The following is a 25,521-nucleotide window of genomic DNA, read 5'->3' as shown; positions in this document are numbered from 1 at the left end:
AATTTTTAAAAAATGGTCAAGGAATAATTGCTGTCATGAAACATCATATCCTAAAAAAATACAGTATTGTGTGTAACCCTAATTTTTCTTTGTACTCCTTTGCCCGGCCTCTCCCTCACTTATTTCTATCATGCTATGGAGGTAGGCTTTGTTAGCCATGTATGTATACGTTCAACCCTAATTTTTTTTCTCCCTGTATTCAGATGCTTGCAGCTCCTTTCCTACCCTTGCCTTTCCTAGTGAATAGGCACTGTTGCTGTCGTTCACTTGGCTACTCTCTGAATGTTTTGCAACCATTCTGATCACTGCTGCTTGGAGTGGCTGCAGATTGTTAAAATATACTCCTAACCATGGATACAGAATGGAACTAGATCATCTCCATTATATGCTCCATCTATTTCAGCACTTGAAGTGTGAACCCAGTTCTTGCACTGACGACTGTTTTTGTTTTGGCTGAACCGTCAATGATTACAAATTTTAAAAAATTGGTCCTTACTACCCAAGATACAATCCAATATCTTTCAGATCCTGGTGCCCAGAAACTTTCCTTTTCAGTTTCTTTACCCTCTCCTTTCAAAATTCTCTGATATACTGAGAACTTAAAATTGAAAAAGGCCTATTGACATTCTCTTGATGGCTGAGCCATTGAATCAAACAGTAGAGAGAGAGAGCGCATGCAAGCTCAAAAATGTTAAGGACTGTTACTAGCACTTCTTGCAACTGCCTCATAGAGACTGAACAAATAGAATATGAGATTATCATTCTTGTGTTGGGTTAATTCTGTGTCCAGTCATATATTTTACTTGGTTACAGAGTTTAAAACAGACTGGGTTTTCATTTAATAATGTCTGTTTTTTCCCCTGAAATGTCCTCTGGAAAAGGATTTATTTGCATATGCAAGCATAGATAAAGTGGTCTTCTGACAACACAGCAAGTTCTGATATCTTGCCACTTGTTTCCCCTTATATCAGGGTTTCCATAGGTTTTGTTTTTTTTCCTTCACAGGCAAATGCTAGCAGTATTAAAGCTGCTTCTCAATTTAAAGGGACTAACTTTTAAATAAATAATAAATTTAAACAATTCTGGGACAGAGGTGTGATTTTAGTCTTTTGAATATGGTACTGAGTATCTGATACTCCATTGCCACCAGTTAATGCTCAAATAGTATGGCAAGATAGTACCCTATTCATTATAGTTTACCAGCCCTACCCATATTGTTATTGGCTTATCCTGTTTCCAACTAAATGGGGTGAGGGTGGGAATTTGTAAATAATAGCACAACTACATTAATGCAAGTGACATATGTCACACTTCAGGGCAACTCCACCTGTATTTCCCCTTAACAGTCCAGCAAGAGCACCCATTCTTGGCTCCCAGCTCCTCAGCCGTCACTTTTTGGCTTGAGACTCACATCTTTCTCTCTCCCAAATGGGCTGCACAATTCCCTTCCTACGCTGTGAGTTCCCCAGCAAGTCAGACTGCTTAAACTTTGCTTTTTCCTCAGAGGCTAATAAACAGTGTAATTGCCCACAGTTAGAAGTTACCACATAGCCCTTTCTAAACAAGCACATTTATTAAGGTGAAAGCATTACAGAAAAAAACATTAAAAACAATAAAAGAACCTACACACATGCTAATGAGCTTACCAAAGATCATCCCTAACTCCAACTAGGCTTCTGGCAGGTGATCAGTCTTTCAAGCCCCACCAAGGGGCTTGTCTGGTTACAAATTTATAACAGTTGTGAACTTGGAACAAGCACACCCGTGAATCTGTGAGTTCCTCCTTTATACAGTTTGGACCTTTGATCTAGGGACCCTAAGAACCAGTAATCAGGAGACAATCATCTTCTCTTCAGGGTATAGCTTCAAAGGGCTGGGTTTTTGCCTACCCAGAGGCAAGAGGCGCACAGATTTGCATTCACTTCCCCCTAGATATTTCCCGGAAATATTGTATTGTCCCAAAAGTTCATTCTTGTCTGCCACGTTGTTCAATATAGTCCTTTGATCATCCAGGCCCACAGTAATACATAACTTTTGCATTTAGTACGATGGACTCCAAAGATACTTTTTTAATTCAATAAGATCTCCCAAAGATATTGCAGGAAATTGCTGTCTGTCACAACATATGCACAAGAAACGGTTTCTCTTGTGTTCCTCACATGGTATACTGTATATTTTGCAAGACCTGTGAATGCATGTGATAGACCAACAGTGTGTGCAAAGCACAACCCTAAAAGAACAGTGCACGAGCTGTCTGTCTAGTCCAGTATCCTGTCTTGTGACAGTGGCCAATGCCAGATGCTTCAGAGGGAATGAACAGAACAGGCCATTACTGAGTGATCCATTTCTGTCATCCAGGCCCAGCTGCTGCCAGTCAGAGGCTAGGGACACCCAGCGCAGTTACATTCCTGGCTATCTTGGCTAATAGCCACTGATGGACCTATTCTCTATGAACTTATATAATTCTTCTTTAAACCCAGTTCTACTTTTGGTCTTCATAACATCCATCGGGAACAAGTTCCACAGGTTGACCGTATACTGTGTGAAGAAGTATTTCCTTCTGTTTGTTTTAAACCTGTTGCCTATTAATTTCATTTGGTTATCCCTGGTTCTTGTGTTATGTGAAGGAGTAAATAACGCTTCCTTATTCACTTTCTCCACACCATTCATGATTGTGTAGACCAGGAATCGGCAATCTTTGGCACGCGGCCCACCAGGGTAATGGGGGCTGCTCCAGGCCCCTGGGGGCTGCGGGAAGCGGCAGCCAGCACATTCCTCGGCCCACGCCGCTTCCCGCAGCCCCCATTGGCCTGGAGCGGCGAACCACGGCCAGTGGGAGCCACGATCGGCCGAACTTGCGGACGCGGCAGGTAAACAAACCGGCCCGGCCCGCCAGGGGATTTACCCTGGTGGGCCGCGTGCCAAACATTGCCGATCCCTGGTGTAGACCTCTGTCATATCCTTCCTTCAGTTGTCTCTTTTCCAAGCTAAAAAATCTGTTCCATACCTCTAATCATTTTTGTTGCCCTTCTCTGTACCTTTTCTAATTCTAATATATCCTTTTTAGTTGGGGTCAGCCCTACACCTTGAGACATTTTAAAACTAGTCTGGACAAAGCATTTGAAAATATATTGTAAAGAATAATCTTGCCCTGGCAGGGGAGGATTGGATTAGAATAGCTAATAAGTCTCTCCCATCTTTAATCACTGTGATTCTGATAGTCCTTTTTTAAAACGACTATCTTCAGCTGTGGTACCTTCTTGTAAGGAAATTGGATTTTGTGGTTATGGTTCTAAAATGTCTGTGACTGCCATTGCAACTGTCTGTATTTCTGCTAATTAGTAGTTGTGTTGTGAGCATGCTAAAGAAAAATTGAAACCAAAAAAAGAGCACTGGGATTTAGAGTGCTTTAGTGTCAATTGTCACTTGATCATATCATTTTTGCACACTGGATTATAAGAGGCAGCGTATGACTTTTTAAGGGACCAAAATTTTGAAACAAAAAAACTGGTTTTCAGTTAATAGGATAACTGGTCAAAAACAGTTTGGTTTTTTGTTTTGTTTTTTGTTTTAAATCATTGTACTGTATATAGAGGCATTGGAGGCATGATGCCAAGTGCCCTGAAAGGAGCGGATTTAGAGTAGTAATTAACTACTGGTTCAATAGGAATTACGAGATCACAAAACAAATTACTGTTATTAAGGAAAGTATTTGTTCTCACACCAACCAGTCATCATATTTCACTGTCTAACTTGATCTAGCCCTGTGTGTCTTTAAAAAAAGAAAGAAAAAAAAACCTGCTATAAGCTAGTTATATTTTCAATAGAATATTGTATGTGCATGTTTCTGTGATTTACCTATTATTTCAGTTTAGCTGTCTCTAAAATGACACTAATTCATGTGATCCCTGCTGTAAACAACAAAAACTACATAACGTCTGTGTGGCTTGCCACTTTATAGAAGGTAGTGAACGTATGCTGCAGTAAGAACAAAGGTGAGCAATGAGAGAAAATCATTGGAAGGAACCGAGCCAGTCATCATATAGCTGACTTTAGTTTGCATGCAGCAGTCCTAATAGTTATTATTTACTAAAATGACATTTGTTTATTTTTCCTACACTTTTTAAAAAGGGAAAGGCGGGGGGGGGATGGAGGACGGGACAAAATGGCTTTGCTTTGAGATCACAGCCATGAAATAGCCCTTTGAGTACGTTGTAAAGATGATCTGCATATACAGTACTTAACCCCACAGTTAGTTGTTTGTTATTATGTACTGAATACCACAAATAGGAAGACTAAGAAGGCTATTCAGCATGTAAATAGAATTTTTTTTTTACTTTATTCATTTGACACTCCAGACTCTGAGAACTATGTTAGAGAATTGTGCAATTATAGAACCCCACTAGAGCATGGTTGCAACCAATCCATATAAGGAGGCAAGTGAATGGCATTTGTTTTTAAATGATGTGGGGTAGTTTTGGAACACCTTTCAGTAGATTTAGGTAATATAATCTTTGGGGTATAGAGAAATAAAATATTTTCAAAAACAGTGCCATATGTTTTTAAGAAAACTACTTCTCTTACCTGGACTCCCATCCTTTGTCCCCAATAGGTCAGCTTCATGCTCTAACAGGTTGGCTAGGAAATCACCCTAGAGAGTAGCCAAAATGTGGAGTAGGTGTGGGAAAAGGCATGGTTTTTAATACTGCTTAGGCCATGTCTACACAACAAACTTTGGATGATGCAAATTACCTCAGCATAAAGCTGCCAGTTAAGTATGCACGCTCATGAGCAATATACTATCTCCTTGCATCAGTGCTGCACATACTCACCAGGAGTTCTTTTGTGGCTGCACAGTGTGGTGCACCATAGGTAGGAATCCCAGTGTGCAACTAACCACCGTCTGGCACGCTGTTTTGTGGCAATGCATGGTGGGGTAGAAATGAGTTGTGTAGGAGTGACTGGGAGCCAGGTTCCCATCTTGCAACTTTCTCCATCCCATAGTGCCATCCTTATCCCATAATTTTCACACTTCTTTTTAAAATCCCACAAGCCTGTATGGCACTTCACACTGTCCATCTCTGACAGAAGCATGGAGTCCACACAGAGCTCTGTGCTACTGTCATGAGCATTGAAAACAGAGGACAAACAATCCTCCGGTATTTGGAGAGTGGCAGGAAGAACTGCAGCAAAAGGGGACATGACAGTTTCATGCAAGTCAGATTGCTGTGGAAAACCAGTTAAAGGTTGTCAATGGTGTTCATGGAGCAAACGGCAGGCGGTGGCGCGCCACTTCTGGGCCATAGAAATGAGCACTGACTCGTGGGGTCACATCTTAATGCAGTTTGGGGAAAACAAGAAGTAGCTGCAGAACTTTCAGATGCACAAGACCACATTCCTGGATTTGTATGCCAAGTTTGCCCAGCCATCTAGTGCAGAATGAGAGCTGCACAGACAGTTGAAAAGTGAGTGGCGCTTGTTCTGTGGAATTTGCAACTCTGGATTGCTACTGGTCAATGGGAAATCATTGTGGAGCTGGAAAATCCACCCTGGGGGCCATTGTCATGCAAAATATGCAGAGCCATTAATGGTCTTCTGCTATGCTGGACTGTGACTTTCGGTAATGTGCAGGATATAGTGGATGGATTTACAGCAGTGAGATTCCCAAACTGTTATGGGGTGATAGACAGCATACATATTCCTATTTTGGCACCAGACCACTTTCCCACAGAGCACTTCAACAGAAAGGTCTACTTTTCTGTGATTTATGAAAGTGTTGCTGGATCTCTGGTGACACTTCATCCACATCTTTGAGAACAAAGGACTGTTCAGGAAGTTACAAGAGGGGACATTCTTTCCTGAACAGTGGATTACCATTGGCAATGTTGAAATGCCAATCGTGATCTTGGGGGACCCAGCCTACTCCTGTCTCATGAAGCTGAACACCAGCCACCTCAACAGCATCAAGGAAAGATTCAAGTACTGGCTCAGGAGATTCCCAATGACAGTTGAATGTGCTTTTGGTCATTTGCAGAGATGCTGGTAATGGCGTTGTTTACTCAAAGACTGGATCTCAGTGAGAAAAATTTCCCAATGGTTATAGCAGCTTGTTGTGCCCTGCATAATATCTGTGGGGCAAAGGGAGAGAAGTTGCTGCCGGGGTGGAGAGCAGTGGAGGAGGAGCCGCTGCCTGCTGAGTTTGAACATCCAGACAAGTGCAATTAGAAGAGCTCAATGCAGAGCTATGCTGCGGAGAGAGCTCTTAAAAGAGCAACTTAACAGTCAACCTCAGTAATGTGTTGTGTTGGATTGTGCTCTACCAGGCCCTGAAGTTTTGGGGGCTGTTAGGGATTGTATGGTGCTTGGTGTACTTTTATAAATATAACACTGTCTGTTAATGCACCTATTAATTTTATGGTGCTTGCTGTGCATTTATAATTATTACACTGTCACTGATCCTATGAGTTCTGTCGCCCTGTGCAGTAACAGGTGGTGGGTGCTTTCAGTAGTGCTAGGCATTCTGCAGCATATGTTGTCAAGTAATAAAGATGAATTATTTAGCAAAAAAAGTGCTATTAAAATGACAATAAAAAATTCTGAAATCCTTTAACAAAATAGCACTTAAAGGGAAAGAACATTCATGTCCATTTCAGTTCATTTTGGCTACATATACAGCAGCCATGGCGCTCCTAGGTCAGTGTAAGTGAATCTGTGGTTCTCCTTACTGTCACCCAGTGTGAAGTGTAAGGCTATGGGATGTGGCTTCTGATGCCATGCGAAATATTGGAGGTATAGGGAGCTGCTGACATCTCTGGGTACATAAACTGCTCTGCATGGCCTCTTCCAGCTAGTTCTACAGGGGAATGAAAAGCGAATAACAACACTACCTCTTTATGTTGTACCGCTACCTCTTCTAGTATGAGTAAATTAATGAAAAGTCAGTACCTGTGTCATCCTATGTTTGGGTCGGATGTTATCTATACACTTAAACATGGTAATGGGAAATGCAATCACACACTTACACAAGGTCCTTTCCCCTGCATTGAGCTCGCCTGTGCTGGGCTGCTGGAACTGACTGGACTGTGGTGGAGTATCAAACAGGTCCAGGCTCATGGCATAGCTGGACCTCCTGCTCGCATGTCCCCTATCCTCCTCCCTCCTGACCCTTGCTCTTCATGTCAGAGGCATGTGACTTGGGCTCCTCAGCGGTATCCACAGTGGTGTGTGGTGTAGTGGCAGGATCTTCACCAAGTATGGCATGCAGCTCTTTGTAGAAGGGGCAGGTCTGCAGCTTGGCACCAGATCAACTATTGGCCTCCTGGTATGCCTGCCACAGTTCCTTTGCTTTCACATGGCACTGCTTCTGATCCCTGCCATACCCCTTCTCCTGCTTTCCCCAGGCAATCTGCTTGTAGATGTCTGTTTCTACAGCTAGTCTGTAGTGTACTGTGCAAGCACAGCTGTCTTCTCCCCACAGGCCCAGGAGATCCAACAACTTCTGTTTACTCCAGGGGGGAGTATGTCTGGAGCGTGCAGCTGGCATGGTTGGTTGGGCAGGTGCACACAACAAGAGAGAGCTGCAGAGTGTACTTGCTAGACAATCAGGAAAGGGCTTTTCAAAAATAGGGGGTTGTGAGAGAGGCTTCTGGTCTCCATGAAGCCTGGGCAGTGGACTTCACAATTGTGAGCAGAGCTGTCAGGCATTATGGGACAGCTGCTGGAGGACTGCTAGGGTCATCATAGGTCACGTTGAGTCTACAGTCGCACTGCATCACCCACAGTATATCAACTATGGTTCAGCATTGTTCTGGAGCGTACTGTGTCGCTGTAACACAGTGCTTTCATTGGTTTGAGACAAATTTCAGTGCAGAGATGTGCACAATTAGATTGACACAAGGCAACTTACATCGACCTAACTTTGTAGCATAGACCAGGCCTTAGGTTGTAAAGTGTCTAGGGGTGGCAGGGGTGCGACCGCACTCCCGGGCTTGAAATGGTTTCAGACACGTACAGGGTTTACACCAGGGGTCGGCAACCTTTGAGAAGTGGTGTGCTGCTGAGTCTTCATTTATTCACTCTAAGTTAAGGTTTTGCGTGCCAGTAATACGTTTTAGCATTTTTAGAAGGTCTCTTTCTATAAGTCTATAATATATAACTAAACTATTGTTGTATGTAAAGTAAGTAAAGGTTTTTAAAATGTTTAAGAAGCTTCATTTAAAATTAAATTAAAATGCAGAGCCCCCCTGGACCGGTGGCCAGGACCCAGGCAGTGTGAGTGCCACTGAAAATCAGCTCACGTGCTGCCTTCGGCACGCGTGCCATAGGTTGTCTACCCCGGTGTACAGTTTTGTTCAATGGCTTTTCAGCATCCTCACTATAAAAACTGTTCCAATGCCACTGTGGGTGCCTCCTTTCTACAGCATAGAACTCTACAATTAATGCAAGGACTAAAGATCAGAAATCAAAGAGCAAGGCTCTTCAGAAGATTAACTGCATATGTTGAACTGACAAAACAGTCATTAGTAAAGCTACTGGATTTTGTACTCAAATCTCAGATTTGATTGGACTTCGGAATACATTGTATATCCACATACTAAAACAATGTTGTATTTTCAAGACTAGCCTCTATTAAATTCCCAGGTTCATATTGGATCTGGAGCAAGTATCATGGTGTTGTGCGTGTGTGTGTGTGTGTGTGTGTGTGTGTGTGTGAATATATATATATGTTAGCCCTTAATAGATTTTTGGTGGAAAATTGTGACGATGCATTTAGTTCTTTATACTGTGTAATAGTTGCTTAATTGTTCTTTGCTGTAAGGGTGGCTTTCACATACCACAGAAGCGTGTACAGTTGGCGATAACAGGGTAGCTTTTTACATGTACACAAAGTGGATTGTGAGCTCCTGGGGGCTGTAAAGCACTTAGAACGTTAGAGGTGCTGTAAATAAGTCTTTCAGCTGTTTCACATTAAGAATACATCTAAAACTGCAAATTTGTGCAGAAAGTACAGTATGTGGTGACTTAAAAGGTTGGTAATAGACAGAACAGAAGCTATTATGTCCATGTGACATTTGCCTTTTTTGTTCATTTCACTTTAAATAAAGGAAAAGGTCTGCATACGGTTAAATTTTAGTCCTCATTGTGTAGGGAAACATTTCTATAGTTCCAGCATCTCCTCTTTATTGCTGTGTCTTAGATCAGGGCTTCTCCTTTGGAAGGAGTGTGTGAAGAGGTCAGTGGTTTCCATTCCCCTCCTTCCCTCATTCTCAACCTTGCTCTTTTAGTTCAGTCTCAAGTCTCTTGTTCTCCTTCCATAGGGTGTTTCTTTCTCACTAGCCTTTTTAAGTGCTGGGAAATTACATAGTGGTAAAATCCGTGGTAGAATGTTGTTAAATCCTCCATGTGTTTAACATTGCATCAGCTGCTTGTGGTTAAACCAACAGTTTTTGTCCATTCTGATGGAAATCTTGTTTTATGCTGTGTGATCACATGTTCTAATATGCTCTATGTTTACCATTGCAGACAGTGCCATAGGGTGCTGCGTTTGTTTCAGAACCCAGCCTCAGTGCTGTTACAGACCTAACCATAGAAAGGCAAATTGTTACCATTTACCAGATACCTTGCTTTCAACAGTGTAGACTTCCACCCTCCCAGACTTCACAAGATACTGTCTCACCACTTTAGTTGGGGAAATACAGTAGGGTTTCAGACTTGAAAGAATCAAATTGGAGAAGCAGGAAGGAACCCTAGAGAAAAAGAAAATCCTGGATCGAGATTGGTTGTAAACTTGCCTGTCAGAGAAACAGAAGTCTGTGCATTCTCAATCAAGTCATAGAATGCAAATCAGCTAAGAAAGTGTGAAGACATCTTGCCACTTGATGATTTTAGCCAGGGCCGGCTCCGGGCACCAACCCAGCAAGCAGGTGCTTGGGGCGGCCAATGGAGAGGGGCAGCACGTCTGGCAATTCAGCGGCGGGGCCGTCACTCCCTCTCGGAGCGAAGGACCAGCCACCAAATTGCTGCCGTACAATGAAGCGGCGGTAGAGTTGCCGCCGATCATGATGGCGGCTTTTTCTTTTTCTTTTTTTTTTTTTTTTTTTTTTTTTTTTTTTTGCTGCTTGGGACGGCAAAAACGCTAGAGCCGGCCCCGATTTTAGCTCATTCAGGAGTTCCCCTAATAAGCTGACATATCTGTTTTCTGACTGATGTTTCTGAGCTATGGTGATCAGCTGGCTTGGTCATTTGGTGGTGACAGTTTCCAAAGTAGCAGACTGCTTTTTCAAGTACAACTGAACCTCGGTTTTCTGTTTTTCATAGTCTCTGTGCAGATGTGAGGAGAACCCCACAGCTTCTCCAATCCCTTCCAACAGAAGGAAAAAAAATGCCAGGAATTTAATTTGTGCTCTTATGTATGGGAGTGCAGAGAACTATCATGCCAATCCAGAGCCCTGCTCCAGTCACTTATCATTAAGGCTGCAAGTCTGTCATGGAAGTCACGGATTCCATGAGTTTCTGTGACTTCTGCAGCCACTGGCACTGGCTCAGGAGCTGCCCAAGCTGGCCAGCAGCAGCAGTTTGGGTGTGTGGGAGGGGGCAGGGGGTTGGGAGGGGGGCGCTTACCTTCGGGGGGGGCTTACCTTCGGGGGGGGCTGCCCAGCTTCCACGGCCCTGCGGCTCCTAGGTGGCAAAGGGGCTGGGGGGAGCTCCATGCCGCACACTGCTCGTGCCCGCAGGCCCTGCCCCCTAAGCACCCATTTGCTGTGGTTCCCAGCCAATGGGAACTGCAGCAGAGCTGGTGCTTGTGGTGGGAGCAGCCTGCCGAGCCCCACCAACCCTCCCCTCCTAGCACCAACAGGGGTCCCAGGCCACACACTGTGGCCTGGCTCCCACCAGCAGGGGTCCCGGGCCGTGCTGCCCTCCGCCCTCCACCAGCGGGGGTGCCCCTACCCCCAGCATTCGCAGACCCCCGCCCAAGTTTTAGTCATGGGTATTTTTAGTGAAAGTCATGGACAGGTCTCGGGCCGTGAATTTTTGTTTACTGCCTGTGACCTGTCCATGACTTTTACTAAAAATACCCGTGACTAAAACCTAGCCTTGCTTATCACTTCTTCATCAGTGCTAAGTGGATCCTAAAGCTATACGGTGTGACCCTAGAGAATCTCCCCCCATGTAAGGAGATGTTACAGTGGCTCTATGCTACCCCTCTCCCTGTGTAGTTGAAGTGACTTAGAAAAGAGGATGTGGTTAGGAAACAGCCCCTTTGGATCATTGTCAGCTAGCACAGCTTAAAGCAGTCTTCAAGTTTTTACTGGTAATCGGCCTGCTAGTGCAGAGTGCCCCCTATGTTGAAAAGCAAAAAGAGACTCTTTGTCCTTGTGTTCTGTAGTTGTCCTGAATGTTCCTCAGTCACAGCTGAGGATCTGGTCCATTGCCTACTGAGAATACAGAACTATCAAGTGTTTCCCTTTTAAAAAATAAACTCTAAAGATTACATTGTCATCTGCATTTTAAAATGGCTATTTAAGGCCAGACATATTCTAATTTTTTTTTAATACACCACGATACGATATTCTCAGAAGGGGATAAATATGTTGCATAACATTATTAAACTTGGTGGGACTTGGATGCAGATTATAAAGTAGACAAATATATAGATCCCCCCACGTCACTCGCTCTCCCTGACCCTCACTCAGTTTCACCTGGCTTAGGGAAGGGGTTTGGGGTTTGGGAGGGGGTGTGGGCTCTGGGCTGGGGCCGAGAGGTTTGGAGTGGGGGGGGCAGCTCTGGGCTGAGCTTGGGGCAGGGGGTTGGGGTGCAGGAGGGGGTGAGAGGTGCGGATTCTGGGAGGGAGTTTGGATGCAGGAGGGGATTCTGGGCTGGGGCAGAGTGTTGGGGTGCAGGAAGGGTTTTGGGGTGCAGGAGGGGGTATGGGATGCTGGCTCTGGGAGGGGGCTCAGGACTGGGGCAGGGATTTGGGGTGCAGGAAGGGGCATGGGGTGCTGGCTCCAGGAGGGGGCTCAGGGCTGGACGTTGGGGTGCAGGAGAAGTGCGGGCTCCCGCCGGGCGGCACAGTGGGACTAAGGCAGGCTGCCTGCCTGCCCCGGCCCCATGTCACTCGCAGAAGTGGCCAGCATGCCCCTGTGGCCCCTGGCGGGGGGCACATGGCTCTGCACGCTGCTCCTACCTGCAAGCACCACCCCCGCAGCTCCCATTGGCTGCAGTTCCCGGTCAATGGGAGCTGTGGGGGTGGTGCTTGCAGCAGGAGCAGTGCGCAGCAACCCCACCGCCGCAGGGGCATGCCGGCCGCTTCCAGGAGCAGCATGGGGCTGGGCAGGCAGGGAGCCTGCCTTAGCCCCACTGCGCCGCTGGACTTCTAGCGGCCAGAGATTACGATCGACTGTCAGAGGCTCCAGATCGTAATCTACCAGTTGGTGACCACCACTGGACTAGATGACCATTATGTTCCCTTCTGACCTTAGTCTATGAGTCTGTATGTGAGATGTCAGAAATATTTTAACACCTCCTTCCTTACCGCCTGTAGCTTTATTTGTGTTGTGCTGGATTGTGCAAAAAAGCAATGATGCATTTTTGCTGACTTGTTAGTTCAAAGAAACAGTAGTTTCTTCCAGCAGTAATAAATATAAACTGTCCCTAATTTTACAATTCCTAGAATCAGATTTTTACCCCTTCTCTTCCTGCTTCTTTTAGTGGGCAGTTTGCTGTAGTGAAAAAATGTCGTGAGAAGAGCACTGGTCTACAGTATGCTGCAAAATTCATCAAGAAACGGAGAACAAAATCCAGCCGACGGGGAGTGAGTAGAGAAGACATTGAGCGAGAAGTTAACATACTGAAAGAGATTCAGCACCCCAATGTGATCACACTGCATGATGTTTATGAGAACAAAACAGATGTTATTCTTATTCTGGAACTGTAAGTAGCTCTTGAGGGGCTTGGGGCGTGGTGGAGATTTGTCTTTATATTTGGGAAGTAGGGGCTTTCCGTCAGAGTGGTAATGACTTAATGAACTTCCTGTATAAATGCAGGCAAGTTTTGGTGTTTTGAGAGCTCTTTATTCCAGGTTAAACTTGCAACTCATAGTAGTTCATTCCTGGTGAAATAGACTGCCCAGAATCCAGAGGTAGAGTCACAGTTCAATAGACCCAGTGTAGGTCTTTCCACTTGCTACTTGCTATGGTGGTATCCAAAGGTAACATTCAGCCTGCATATCTCCAGTTAAAACTGCTCTGAGTGTACAATGGGGAATTGGGTGGGGGACATAGATACATAGATTTTTAAGAACCAAATTAGATGGTGATTTGATTCATAATTATTATAGTGAGCCAGTTTTTGTTCTGCATTATATTGGTGTAAATTCAGAGTAACACTATTGGACACCTTTTTACATCTGTATAACTAAACCGAATTTACCCAATGTATGTTGCTATTCTGCAATGTTGAAACTCAAACTGAGCTTTTATATTCCTGCATTTGTCTTTGATATGGTTCTTACCTTGCATGCAAGGCTAGTATTAATAGGTGGGATGGAGGCAAAATACATTTGAAAGAAATGGTTTTGGATAGTTCCTTTCCGTTCTTAAAATTCCCTCGGAAGTTTCAGGTTTTAGAGGATAAACACAGAGACCACTTTTAAGAGAAGGTCCCAAAAGTGCTTTTCGGCAGCAGCAAGCACATTCTTTGTACGGTTTTGATGGCCTGTGCTGCTGCAGGATTGGTCAGACTCAGTTTAGAATCACCATTTACTCAGAACAAGAAGCCAGAACTAGTTGGGACAAGTGAAGCTCTAGGTCACACCCATGAAGCACAGCATAGAACTAGTATTTATGTGTGTGTGTGTGTGTTTGTGTGTGTGTTTTGAGCACATCTTGCTTTACTGAAGCATTAGAGAATGGGGGGTTCTAGCCAAAATTCAATTTCATGCTAAACATTATTATTAAAAACAAGGCAATGGCATTATTTAAAGTTGATCAGTATGACAAATAGGTTTAATTGCAGGCCTGTACACCAATCTTCCACTTATGTTTTAAAGGCTGAAATTTGGGTTATCCCCGGAGAAATAGTAATGGAAACTCCAGCAACCACTCACAATTTGAAACTGACACCAGAATCTTGGCCAGTGTTCTGTTGGTTTTTCTTTTCCTTTTGTGCTGATTGGTTTTTCTCTGCTTACTAGTTTGTACACTTAAAACTGTCCCTTTCCCTTCTTTAATATTTTTATACTTCAGGACATTGTGTGTGTGTATACAATGCTTTTCCCCCTCCTATCAGCCTACACACAAGTTAACAATAGGAATTTAGGAAGGAAGCAAAGTTAGAGAAGATCAGAATTCCCACGGTTATTTCTCATGATTTAAACATACTATAAATCCTAGTAAACTTGTTGAAACATATCTACGGCTGTCCTACATATGATTGTTTACCATGCCTCTACTTATCTGTCTGGTATTTATCACCTTAGCTGCTTTAATTTGTGCTGCCTGTCTACGCTGCATTGATAATTAAGGAGGAGAAGAGTGGAAAAAAATTAAGATCTTCGTTTCTACAAATATTTTGCATGATAAAACTTCTTGAAGATTTATAATTAGCATTGGAAGATCTACCAATCCATCCCTTCTTCCAGAACCCCTTAAATGCTGCATCAGTGCAGAGTACTGTGACTTATTTTTTCTGACTTGTTATTTCCAGGGATGTCATTTATCACTTCCTCTAGCTATTTTAACACCTGGGTTGTGACACACAATTCGATCCCAAGGATGTTTCAAAGGGTGGCTCCTGCAGCTCTGGTCCCATAGGGCTGGCTGGCTTGGCTCCCTACTGTGGGCATTGTGACCTGTCTGGTGCTTGGGGTCACAGCACTGCTCAGATTTGGCCCAGCCACCTGTCCATGATAGTGGGGAGCCAGCCAGTCCAAATTTGAATGAGTGATGCTGCAACCCTGTTCATCAGGATGCAACACTATTCTCACAAATTTGGCCCCCAGACTCCCATCAGAGGGCCAGAGCCAAAACCGAGCAGCACTGCAACCCCATACACCAGGTCACAACATCCGAGCCAAGTCAGCCTCGTGGAACAGGAGCCACCACTACAGGGTAAGTGCAGGGTGAACTCTGTTATCTCCCCTCCAGGGTCTTCCCCTCTCCCCTATTTCTTGGGCCATGACAGGCCACCAATATGTACAAATGAGTCCAGAGCCCCAAAAGTTTGGGAACTAGTGGTTTGTGCAGGGAAGTAGTGTTACGTGGTGCCAAGGATGAAAGACCTACTGGAGTATAAATGTGTCCAGTATTCCATTGAGCAGTATTAATTGACGCTAAAGTCTTCTCGCATGTCTGAGCAGCATGTTGAACAAAAGGACTTTAGCATTAACTAAGGCCACTCACTTCCATATCATTATACTTTCTACCCTTTGGAATTTATGACAACTTTGATTCTTCTCCCTAGTTATTGTTAAGCTCTACTCAATATAAATAGTTTGACAGATTCATTTGTTAACACTTGGAGTTTAAATGTCCAATCTGCTAGTGCAAGACCTAAGGCTCCCAAGTGTGTATGCAAAATCTAGTTGGTTTTGCTTCTCCCAATTCCTAGGATATTTTCAATGTGGAGTCATTTGTTTTTTGTATATAGTAGCTAGCCATTACAAATCCTTCTTTTATGAACAGGATTAGAACAGACTGTGTAAGGCTCAAAATCCACTATTGCTTTTGTTTATAGTTTCTTAATTTTTATATTACAGGTCTGTCGCATCTTCCGTGCATTTAACATGCGCGATTTCAACTTTACGCGGTCGGCAAAAACAAAACAAAAAAAGAAACAACAATTTTAATACTATACCTGTAGTGTGGGCGATTTCGCCCACCATTGAACTCAATGGGGTTTTGGCCATATGCTGTTTTCACTTTATGCGCTAACCGCGGAACAGAACCCCCACGTAAGATGAGACAGACCTGTAGTACACTTAAGTAATGTTTCAGAAAACTCATGTAATTGCATAAAAAGTTAACAGATCTAGAAAGATAACTTTTCTACTATATAATATATATGTAATAGAACCTTCATTATCCTTAAAATTACCTTCTTCCATATTTTGATCTCATTCAGTCTTGTAGTCTAAGCAGGGTGAGGTCAGATCAGTACTTTGATTGCAGGCCTCTGAGCACAACCTGGGTGATGGAGGAGATAATGGGGGTGGCGGGCTTGCAGGGAGCACTCTTACTTCTTAGTCAGGAAAAAAACTACTGATCACTCAGAAGAATATGTCATAAGACTGATAATGTTGAACTCAGGGAACTAGCCAGCCCTCAACTTAGTTACCGGTAGTTAATTAATATTTTGCTTACCTAGAAAGCCCCTTATTGTTTCATTCAGGGAAGTTTTTCACTTCCCTCCTTAGAAATTACTAATTAGCCTTGCTGGTTCAGAAAGCTGTCTGACATTGAATTCATTGGGATATCACAAAGTTCATATAATTATTTAATTACAGGAATAAAATGGAGAAGATGAAGTGATAGCAATCCCTTTAATAATTGAATATAGTAATTGCTGTGAGAGCAAGCTTTAGTAATTAGCCATATCACTAAGATATTATGAAAAGCAATTGATAATTTAAATGGATGGAAGTTTTTAATGTCGTGCTGGGAAGACTTTTAAATACAGCATAATTCCAGTTAGTTGAAAATCCTAATTGTATACCTGTGATGGGATGAACTCCCATCACCTGCAGAAGAAGCGGGGGAAAAAAACCAATTAGAGAGATGCTCTACCTGTGGGGTGATTGACCGATTCCTTCCTGTCCAGAAGGGGTGGAGATAGATGATGAGCCATTAGATACCTGGGTTTGTAAATCTCCTGAGGGAACTCCATTGTGGGGGGAAACTGCAGAGAAGGCAGGACTCTCCTACAAAGAGAAAATCACAGCGAGCAAGACAGGCTTTTGTGAGAGAAGTCCTGGAGAAGGAGATAAGCTCTTGTGGGAGAAGTCCTGCAGGAGAACTGAGGGCAAAGTTGGTGATTTCATTGGATACTTGGTACCCTGGAAAGGGACAAGACTGGATAAGTGTCTTGGCCAGAGGACTAAGTCACAGAACACAAAGACAAAGAATAAGTCAGTGCAGCATAACGGAAGAACCAAAAGGGAGCACTGGGGGTGCAGATCAGTGCAGTGCCAACTCTAAAAGCAGGAGGCACTCTGAATGAGCAGAGGCAGTTATAGTCTCACATGTAGCCCTATATTAATAGCACATCTGTTTATCTGAACCCCGGTTGTCTGAAAGATTTGGATAAACAGGAGTATACTCTTGTATGTAAATATATCTTTAATGTTCTGATATTCCTATTCTTAGGGACAGAGTCCTTTAACATTGTTTATGCTTAAACAAATAGTCCAGTAACAAAACTGAAATGGCTGTTATCAAAGAACTTGCCTTCTGTCCTGTCTCTATCCACCCTAAGGTAAATTTTACCCGTTAGTAGGCAGTTTGACTATGTTTTCTCTCTGCATCTAATTCACCTTCCAGAAACCATTCTTTTCCTTTTACACAGATATTCAGCTATTGCTGTGGGATGAGCCAGAATACTGTATATCTGGTGTAATCTTACAAAAACTATTTAATGTCTGTATTGACACCATAAAGTTACATTTGTTGCCAACATTTCTAAAATGACCTTCTGTTTTTACTTTCAACACAGATAATTCCTTAATCAAAAAAGAAGCCACAAAACACTGCCCATATCTTCTGCAGAATTTTTTGTGTAGTTGCGATCTCTTAATAGCTGGAACACTAATTCAAATTAGTAAGCAACTATTGTCTCGTCACTGCACTTCAACAAATCAGTATTTCTGATTTGTATTCTTTATGTAACTTGGGTATCCACTGGAGGCATGTCAGTACAGACATCTTTTTAGTTGCTGTCAATAACTGTTAACATGCATTCTCAAGGAGGCCTTTCTGATGCCTATTAACTTTGATTTTCACCTCTTGGTTCAGCTAATGGATTGCAATATTGCATGCAAGCTCCTTTATAAATAGGATGTACCCCTTTAAAATAATTTCTTGTTCACTGTATATCAGCTATTTCTTTAACATGAGCAATAGACTGTAGAGGGGCTAATTCCAGCATTCCGTCCCCTCATTACAGTTGTATGTCAGCTAAAGATTAAATAAAATACTTACGTTCATGATAGTGCTGTATTTTCTAGAGAGAAATTTATGGGCATTGTTCTCCCAAAACATTGTTTTGAACATACATTTCTGTCAGCCTTGGATAGACTATTCTTGATTTTCCTATCATGAAGCTGACTTGGATAAAAATTCCAAGATAGTATTGCAGAAACCTTCTGAAGCAAATGTTTTTCAGTACAAGATTCGGTTCTTATTCACTACTAGGCTTAAAATTAAAGTTTCTTCAAATACTTTTATTTTTCATCACACCAAAAATCCTCAGATGATCCTTTTAATTATGTAATTCATTTTTGAGTATGAGCAGCATGGCACATGGCTTAGACATTAGGAGTTGATGCTACTAGTTTTGAAAGTTAATTGGTTCCAAACTCCATGTTTAGGATCCATAATGATATCCTGTGGGAGCTGGTGATTAGTCCCATATCATAGTTAAGGAGGCCTGATAACTTGTAAAAACATTTTCCATAGTTATTTATTCTCCAGAGATGTAATACAATTCCTTTCCCACAGGGCGAACATGCCTGATGTAAACACATCTGTACAGTTCACTTTTAATATTCTGTTGGAAGGTCAGGCAATGCTTGCACCAATAAATGTTTATAGAAATATCTTTTATAATAGCCCAGTTACTGTTAACTAATTTTATTCACACAAATCATGGGAAAACACAAAGGAAGAAGCAGATGTTGACTTTGCTATGAACATGTGAAAATGGTTGCACAAAACATTCTAGAATGCAGGGTTCATATAAAAATGGTATGGTGCTTGGATATAATATAATACCAAACCACGAAACACTGCATTACAGGAATTAATAGAAATACATAACTGCACCTAATGTGTTCTGCTTTCATAATCTGCTCTGCGTATTCTTATATTATGTGTAAACTGAAAGGTTTTCTGTAGGAATCAGGAAAGGTATAGTGCTTCAAGGAAAGTCATTGTGTTAGGGCGACTATAAAGGTGAGAAGATTTTGTAGTTTATTTTAAGAGTAATGTAATTTAGATGTGACTTGAATTTAATTTAGTTACCCTGTTAATCTGAATTGTCATTGTGTAGAGTCTGTGGATAGTGGTCACTCTTTCTGCTAATCAGAGTTGTTAGCTCACAAATGAGCAACACTGAATTTATCCAGTAACTTCAATCAGCAGCTAGAAAAAAAGAAAAAAATGAGCAGAGACTATATTCAGGCATGTGTAAATACCGTGTACAGAAGCTCTGAGAGTCTGTATAAAAAGACAGAATACAGTGCCTGATAAACAGATTATCTGTACTACCTTCAGGAAGCAATTTTTATCCAGTCATTGGTTACTGTCATGCTGCTGAGCTCTAGCTTCATGAACTCCTGTGGATACTTACAGCAATTCTTCTTACTTAAAGGTGAACTAAAAATAAAATCTCAAATTTCCATCTGCTTGAGCAAAATGTGCTGAACGGTCCAGTTTAGTGAGCTAATAGGGACATTAATCATATGGCAACTTCAAACCAAACCCTTTTTATTTACCTTTCAGTTCTCCTAAATCACATCAACTGGCTTCAGCTCAACATGGTGCATGCTAGGGCATCGTAATGAAGCTAAAACCAACCAGCTTGATTTGTAAGAAATCTGGAAGAGGAATTGGGGAGGTCAGTTTTAGGTGATGGTGTGCTGCGTTGCCCTCCACCTCCTGACTGCATTGTGACTACTCACGTGCTTGAAGTTAAGCACGTACTTAAGTGCTTTACTGGGTTGGGGCCATGTGCTGAAGAATTGGTGTTGAGAGGTTTACTGAAATAATTAATTATATAAAAAATATTGCTAAAGCTATTCATTGGCAGATAGGTGAGAGGTTTCCAGTCCTCTTCTCAATCAACTAAATCAGTGGTCCCCAACGCGGTGCCCGCCAGGGCATTTATGTGCACCCGCCTAGTGCCCAGCAGGGGAGAGAAACCGCGGCCCCGCACCTGACGGGGACAGAGAACTCAGGCTGCGGGTGCGGTGTTCTCTGTTCCCGGCAGGCACAGGACCCGCCTAGTGCCCAGCAGAGGAAAGAAGCTGTGGCCCGGCGCCTGCCAGGGACAGAGAACTCCGGGGCTGCAGGCGCTGGTGTTCTCAGTCCCTGGCAGGCGTGGGGTCGCGGCTTAAGCCGGAGAGAAGCCACGGCCCCGCGCCTGTCGGGGAGAGAACTCCGGGGCTACAGGCTGCGGGCGGCAGTGTTCTCGGTCCCTGGCAGGCGCGGGGCCGCGGCTTAAGCCAGAGAGAAGCCACGGCCCCAGGCCTGCCGGGCACAGAGAACTCCGAGGCTGCAGGCGCTGGTGTTCTATGTCCCCGGCAGGCGTGGGGCCCGCCTAGTGCCCAGCAGGGGAGAGAAGCTGGGGCCCCGCGCCTGCTGGTGACAGAGTACTCCGGGGCTGCGGGCATTGGTGTTCTCTGTCCTCGCAGCTTCTCTCTGGCTTCTCTCTTCTCTCTGAATTCATATATTATGTAATATTAAATATGATGTTTTTCATATTATTTAATGTACAAATACAAAAGAAGCCTTGAAAAATTGTTGGCGCCCGCCACACTCTTCTGAAAACATGAATGTGCTACTGGCCACAAAAAGGTTGGAGACCACTGAACTAAACTATGCTACCTCTCCAGGATAGGCCCACCACCCTGTGGCTACCTCCTGCAATTAACAATTCACAATAATATTTCTGGTAAGTATGGGTTTTTTCACATGCTGCAGTCCCCTAAAGTAAACCCAGTTTCCTGAAATTTCAGAGTCTAAATTTTGGAGGTGTGAAATTGCACAATGGCGAAAAATTTTGCCATGAAATTTTGTAGTTTTTTCAGTTTCACTCAGCTCTAGTTATAAAGCCCATACATATCTGGAATCTTGAACAGAAGTACACTTTCGGATGGCATCTTATGTTACCTGTTGCCCTAAATGAAACTGTGAAATTGATCAGTTTCACAGCCATCTATAGGAATAGTAGTAAGTTATGCAGCTATAGGTATCATTAAAATACCAGTAGAAATAAGTAGGAAGTATGTGACTGTAAAGGAGGCTTGTTTTTCTTGTGTTGTCAGTGGGAGTAAGATGAGACTGTAGAGGAGACCAAGTGGTACTCCAGTGCAAGCAAACATTGGTGGAAGTTGTTAGTGTGTTCCTGAATATTTCCCTCATATTCTATGACAGAAGACTATGGGTACATCTCCACTGCAGCTGGGAGGGCACTTCTTAGCTGTGCATAAGCTAGCACACGAAAAATAGCAGTATGGCTGCAGCACCGCACGCAGCAGCTCAGGCTAGACACCTGACTATACCCAGGGGGGTTGGAGTAGGATTGTACTCAGGCGGCTAGTGAGCCATGTTTAATTTGTAGGTATTTCATTTTTATACTACTGGACTAACAAAAGGAGTTAAACCTTTCCCTCATAGTCTCTAATTTTTGTATTTAATTATTATAGTTACCTTTATTCTTTATTATTATAATTGTTATTGGGAAGAAAATGTCACTTAAAAAAAAACATTTTTTCCACCCATCTTGATGTAAGCAGTAAGAATTCATTAAAATACACTTTATATGAAATTTGCATTACAATGCTGAAAGTTGTCACATAAAAACAGACTTAATAGAACAAGTCAAATGTATTTTCAAAAACTTACACTGATTATAAAGCTATTGTTGTATATTAATCCTATTTTTAATTATCAAAACTTGAAATCATGATCAAATTTTAAGATAGCGCTTGTGGACAGAATTAATAGCTGTAATTTTGAATTTCAGACAGTTGAAAATCACTATGTGAAGGAGTGAAAAATAAAGGAACTTTGGAGGGTTCCAGTATACTTCTAGTTAACGACATGATTTTTAAGATTCAAGAGGTGACCAAATAAACCAATGGTCTCAGTTTTAATCCTCAAAGTGAGAGAAATTTGGAAACTTTTAAAATGGTGTTCAGATACATTAGTGGGTAAAAAACAGAATTCAAGTCCTTATCTTGCCTCCCCCTTCTCAGTGACTGAGCACATCACCATCAATCCATGTTGATCAGGCTCCTATCTCAAATGACAAAGGGATTATCTTCAACTCCTTACTTTCCCTCTTCCCTCAATTCCAAGCTGTGTCCAGATCTTGCTGCTGTTTCCTACACATCCTTTCTGACCTTTGTCTTCTTTCTGCCCACATACCTAAAACTCTCACTTCAGATGGTATGCCCTTGAGGACAGGAACTGTGTCTTCCTCTGTTGAAAGTGTTTGGCATGTTTTGAGTGCAGTTTTAATATGAATGATTAAGGCACTAGATTAAATCAAGGATTGGAATGTGTTTTGGAATGCTCTGAGCACAAATAAAGCATGTTGGGGCTGCTGCTAACTGCAGATTGAATAAACCCTGATCTTGATACCTTCTAATCTTAAAAATCATTCTTCTCCCTAGCATTTTGCTGCTAGTGTATGCTAAAACACTTTAGTTTTCTACCTATTCCAGCAGTTATCTGTGTTCAAGTATATTTGCTTAACTTAACATTGAATTTTAACTTCTGTGAAGATGCATACACATGTATGGGGTATTTTAATTTAAGCTATATAAACCAGCACAGTTCTTGTTAAAATCTATCCACTGTATTCTCAGGAGGAGGGAAAAAAGTCGTACTGATTTTGTAGATATTACATTATGCAAATTGTCGTGTTCTGTTTTGATATGAATGTCATTAAGAGCTGCTGGATGCTTTATAAGATGGCTGTGAGAACAGTTAAGCTACAAAAATCAATAAGTTAAAATGTTCTTGCCAATAACCCCCGCACCTCTTCTCTCAGTGTTGCAGGTGGGGAGCTCTTTGATTTTTTAGCTGAAAAGGAATCTCTGACTGAGGAGGAGGCCACAGAATTTCTCAAACAAATCCTTAATGGTGTTTATTATCTTCACACTCTGCAAATTGCCCATTTTGATCTCAAGGTATGTTGGACATAAAAAAATTTGGGGTACTATAAGCAACCCCCTTAAAGTCCCGATTATGCTACCCAGAAAAAATCTCTAGTTGTAACACAGATCACCTCTTGAAAATGTGATTGCCAGCCTATATAGATAAGGGAGAACGCAGCTGAGAAGTAATCATTTCCAGTCGTCTTTTATTTAAAAAGAAAAATATGCTTTTCCCTCATTTACACAGACTGGCAGTTACCAACAAAACTATGGTCCTGGAAATCATTTTCAAGAATGATCTTGAAACCTATGTCAGGTTAGGAATTGTATGTAGTGTGGATGTGGTCTTGATTAGAGCTGTGCAAATAATCAATTTTTCAGTTCCCCGGCAATTCTGAAAAATCAGAACAAATAATCATTTGAGGTCAAAGAAAACATCTCATGTAAATTTCAAGCAATTTTTTACTATTTTAAAATAAAATTTAAGGACATTTCAAAATAAAAGGTCATTTCAAATAAAAAAAAGTTGACACAAAATGCTTTGACTTTTTTTCCCAAAAAATTGTGTGTTTTCTACATGCACAATTGGGCAAAACTGACACCCATTTGCAAAACATTTTTATGTTAAATTTGCATTTTTTGCTTAAAAAAAAAAAAACTTACCGACTAATTTTACCCTACTCTAATTTTAATACAACATTCTGAACTGGAAAATTCTTCTGGCTGTGTTTCCATTCCATGCATCTAATGCCTTCACTCAAAAGATCTGCACTTCTTTAAACCGAAACAGGACAACAAAATTATTTACTGTCAAGGATGGTTGTGAAGCAGGTAGCAATTTCCAAAAAGTGAAAAGACAGTTTCAGATCAATTTCTCAGTGAAAAGAAAAAAGTAATATTATGTGAGAAATGTCTATGAATTTTTGCATATGTGAACTCCATTAATATTTTGAATTCTTTTTAATATCATTTTACTAGTTTTCTCTTTTCATAGCCATCAGTGTTTTCATGTGTTGAGCATTTTGATATTTCTTCTTGATTTTTGGGTTGTGGAGGTATATAGGCCCCAAATCAGGAAGGCATCTCAATTCAAGGAAGGTATTTAAAGAGGTGCTGAAGTCCTCCTGAAGATAATGGCCATGTCTACACTATGGAAACAAAGATGAATTTTTAACATGTGCTAGCTAACACATGTTAAAATCCTAGTATATCAAAGGAAGTTGTAGTATTAACATGTTCGTCGTCCCAGGTAGAGGAGAGCCTAGGGTTTACCTCAACTAGCTAACGCTTGTTGAACCTACAACTGCAGTGTCTGCACTAAAGGTAAAATCCTGTCACCACAGAAATCAATGAGCCTTTGCCATTGACTTCAGTGGAGCCAGGATTTCACTTTAGCTAAAACATGCTAATCCATGTTAAAATCCTAATGTGGCTTCTCTAGGGAATGTGTATTTTTAAGGCAAGGCCAAGAGACTGAAACATACTTAAGTGCCTTTCCTTGTAGCCTGTGCAAATTATGAAATCTTTGTTTGTTGGTTTTTGTTTTGTTTTAAAAGCCTGAAAACATAATGCTGCTGGATAGAAATGTACCAAAGCCCCGCATTAAGATTATTGACTTTGGCTTAGCACACAAAATTGACTTTGGAAATGAGTTTAAAAATATCTTTGGAACACCAGAGTTTGTTGGTGAGTACAGGTTATGCCTTAATATATTGTTTTCTTTTCCTTAAGCCTATGAAACAGTGCATGTGGCATGTCTCAACTTAGCTATGATTTACAGAATTTGTGTGCAATAAATGACATTTTGAGATTTTGTAAAGTATACCATATTCCTCAGCAGTAACTTGATTGTAAAAGATTTTCTGTTATAATGACATTGCAGGTTATAAATCAGTGTTTTTAAGGTGTCAGAATTAAATAAAACTGCTCTTTTTGCTTCTTTGTTTGCTTATATACTTCACATACTATTCATTCTCTCTTAGCTCCTGAAATAGTAAACTATGAACCGCTTGGTCTTGAGGCAGATATGTGGTAAGTTAATGAACCATTCTGAAATGGTAGCTGTCATTATTATATATTATATTACTGTTCTGAATCTTTCCTTTTCTCTCTCTTTCCAGGAGCATCGGTGTAATAACTTACATTCTGTAAGTATCAAAATCCATAAATCATGCTTTGGGAACATTTTATTGTTTTATTCTAACATCATATTCTGATTCTGTCCTTTTGGCTTTCAATTGTGTGGTGTATTTTTGATGTCAATAAGACATATACATAGCATATGGCCACTTAACTAAACTGCATTGATTATACATGATTTTCACCTAATTAAAGTTGAGTAATCAAAAAAGCTATAGCATAATTGTTAAAATAATAGCGAAGAGTCAGTGCTGAGATAGTGGAATGGAAGTCTTGTTTAGATGATT

General features: G+C 41.7%; 1 protein-coding gene across 6 annotated transcripts in view; it reads left to right on the top strand.

Moving 5' to 3' along the window:
* The window catches only part of DAPK1 (death associated protein kinase 1), a 117,619-nt gene that overhangs the window by 39,758 nt on the left and 52,340 nt on the right, over positions 1–25,521 (top strand). For 5 of the 6 annotated variants that reach the window (XM_005304301.5, XM_005304299.5, XM_065550420.1 and 2 more), the window contains exons 3-7: positions 12,709–12,930; positions 22,990–23,128; positions 24,652–24,781; positions 25,078–25,126; positions 25,216–25,242. In XM_005304301.5, coding sequence (XP_005304358.2) covers positions 12,709–12,930; positions 22,990–23,128; positions 24,652–24,781; positions 25,078–25,126; positions 25,216–25,242 — 567 coding nt within the window. The remainder of the gene's footprint in view (positions 1–12,708; positions 12,931–22,989; positions 23,129–24,651; positions 24,782–25,077; positions 25,127–25,215; positions 25,243–25,521) is intronic. The other variant, XM_065550421.1, reaches the window with a different exon arrangement.

The sequence above is a fragment of the Chrysemys picta genome, chromosome 6, assembly GCF_011386835.1.
Source record: "Chrysemys picta bellii isolate R12L10 chromosome 6, ASM1138683v2, whole genome shotgun sequence".
Classification (NCBI taxonomy): Eukaryota; Metazoa; Chordata; order Testudines; family Emydidae; genus Chrysemys; species Chrysemys picta.
The sequence above is the reverse complement of the archived record's forward strand: the minus strand, read 5'-3'. Positions and strand labels throughout refer to the sequence as shown.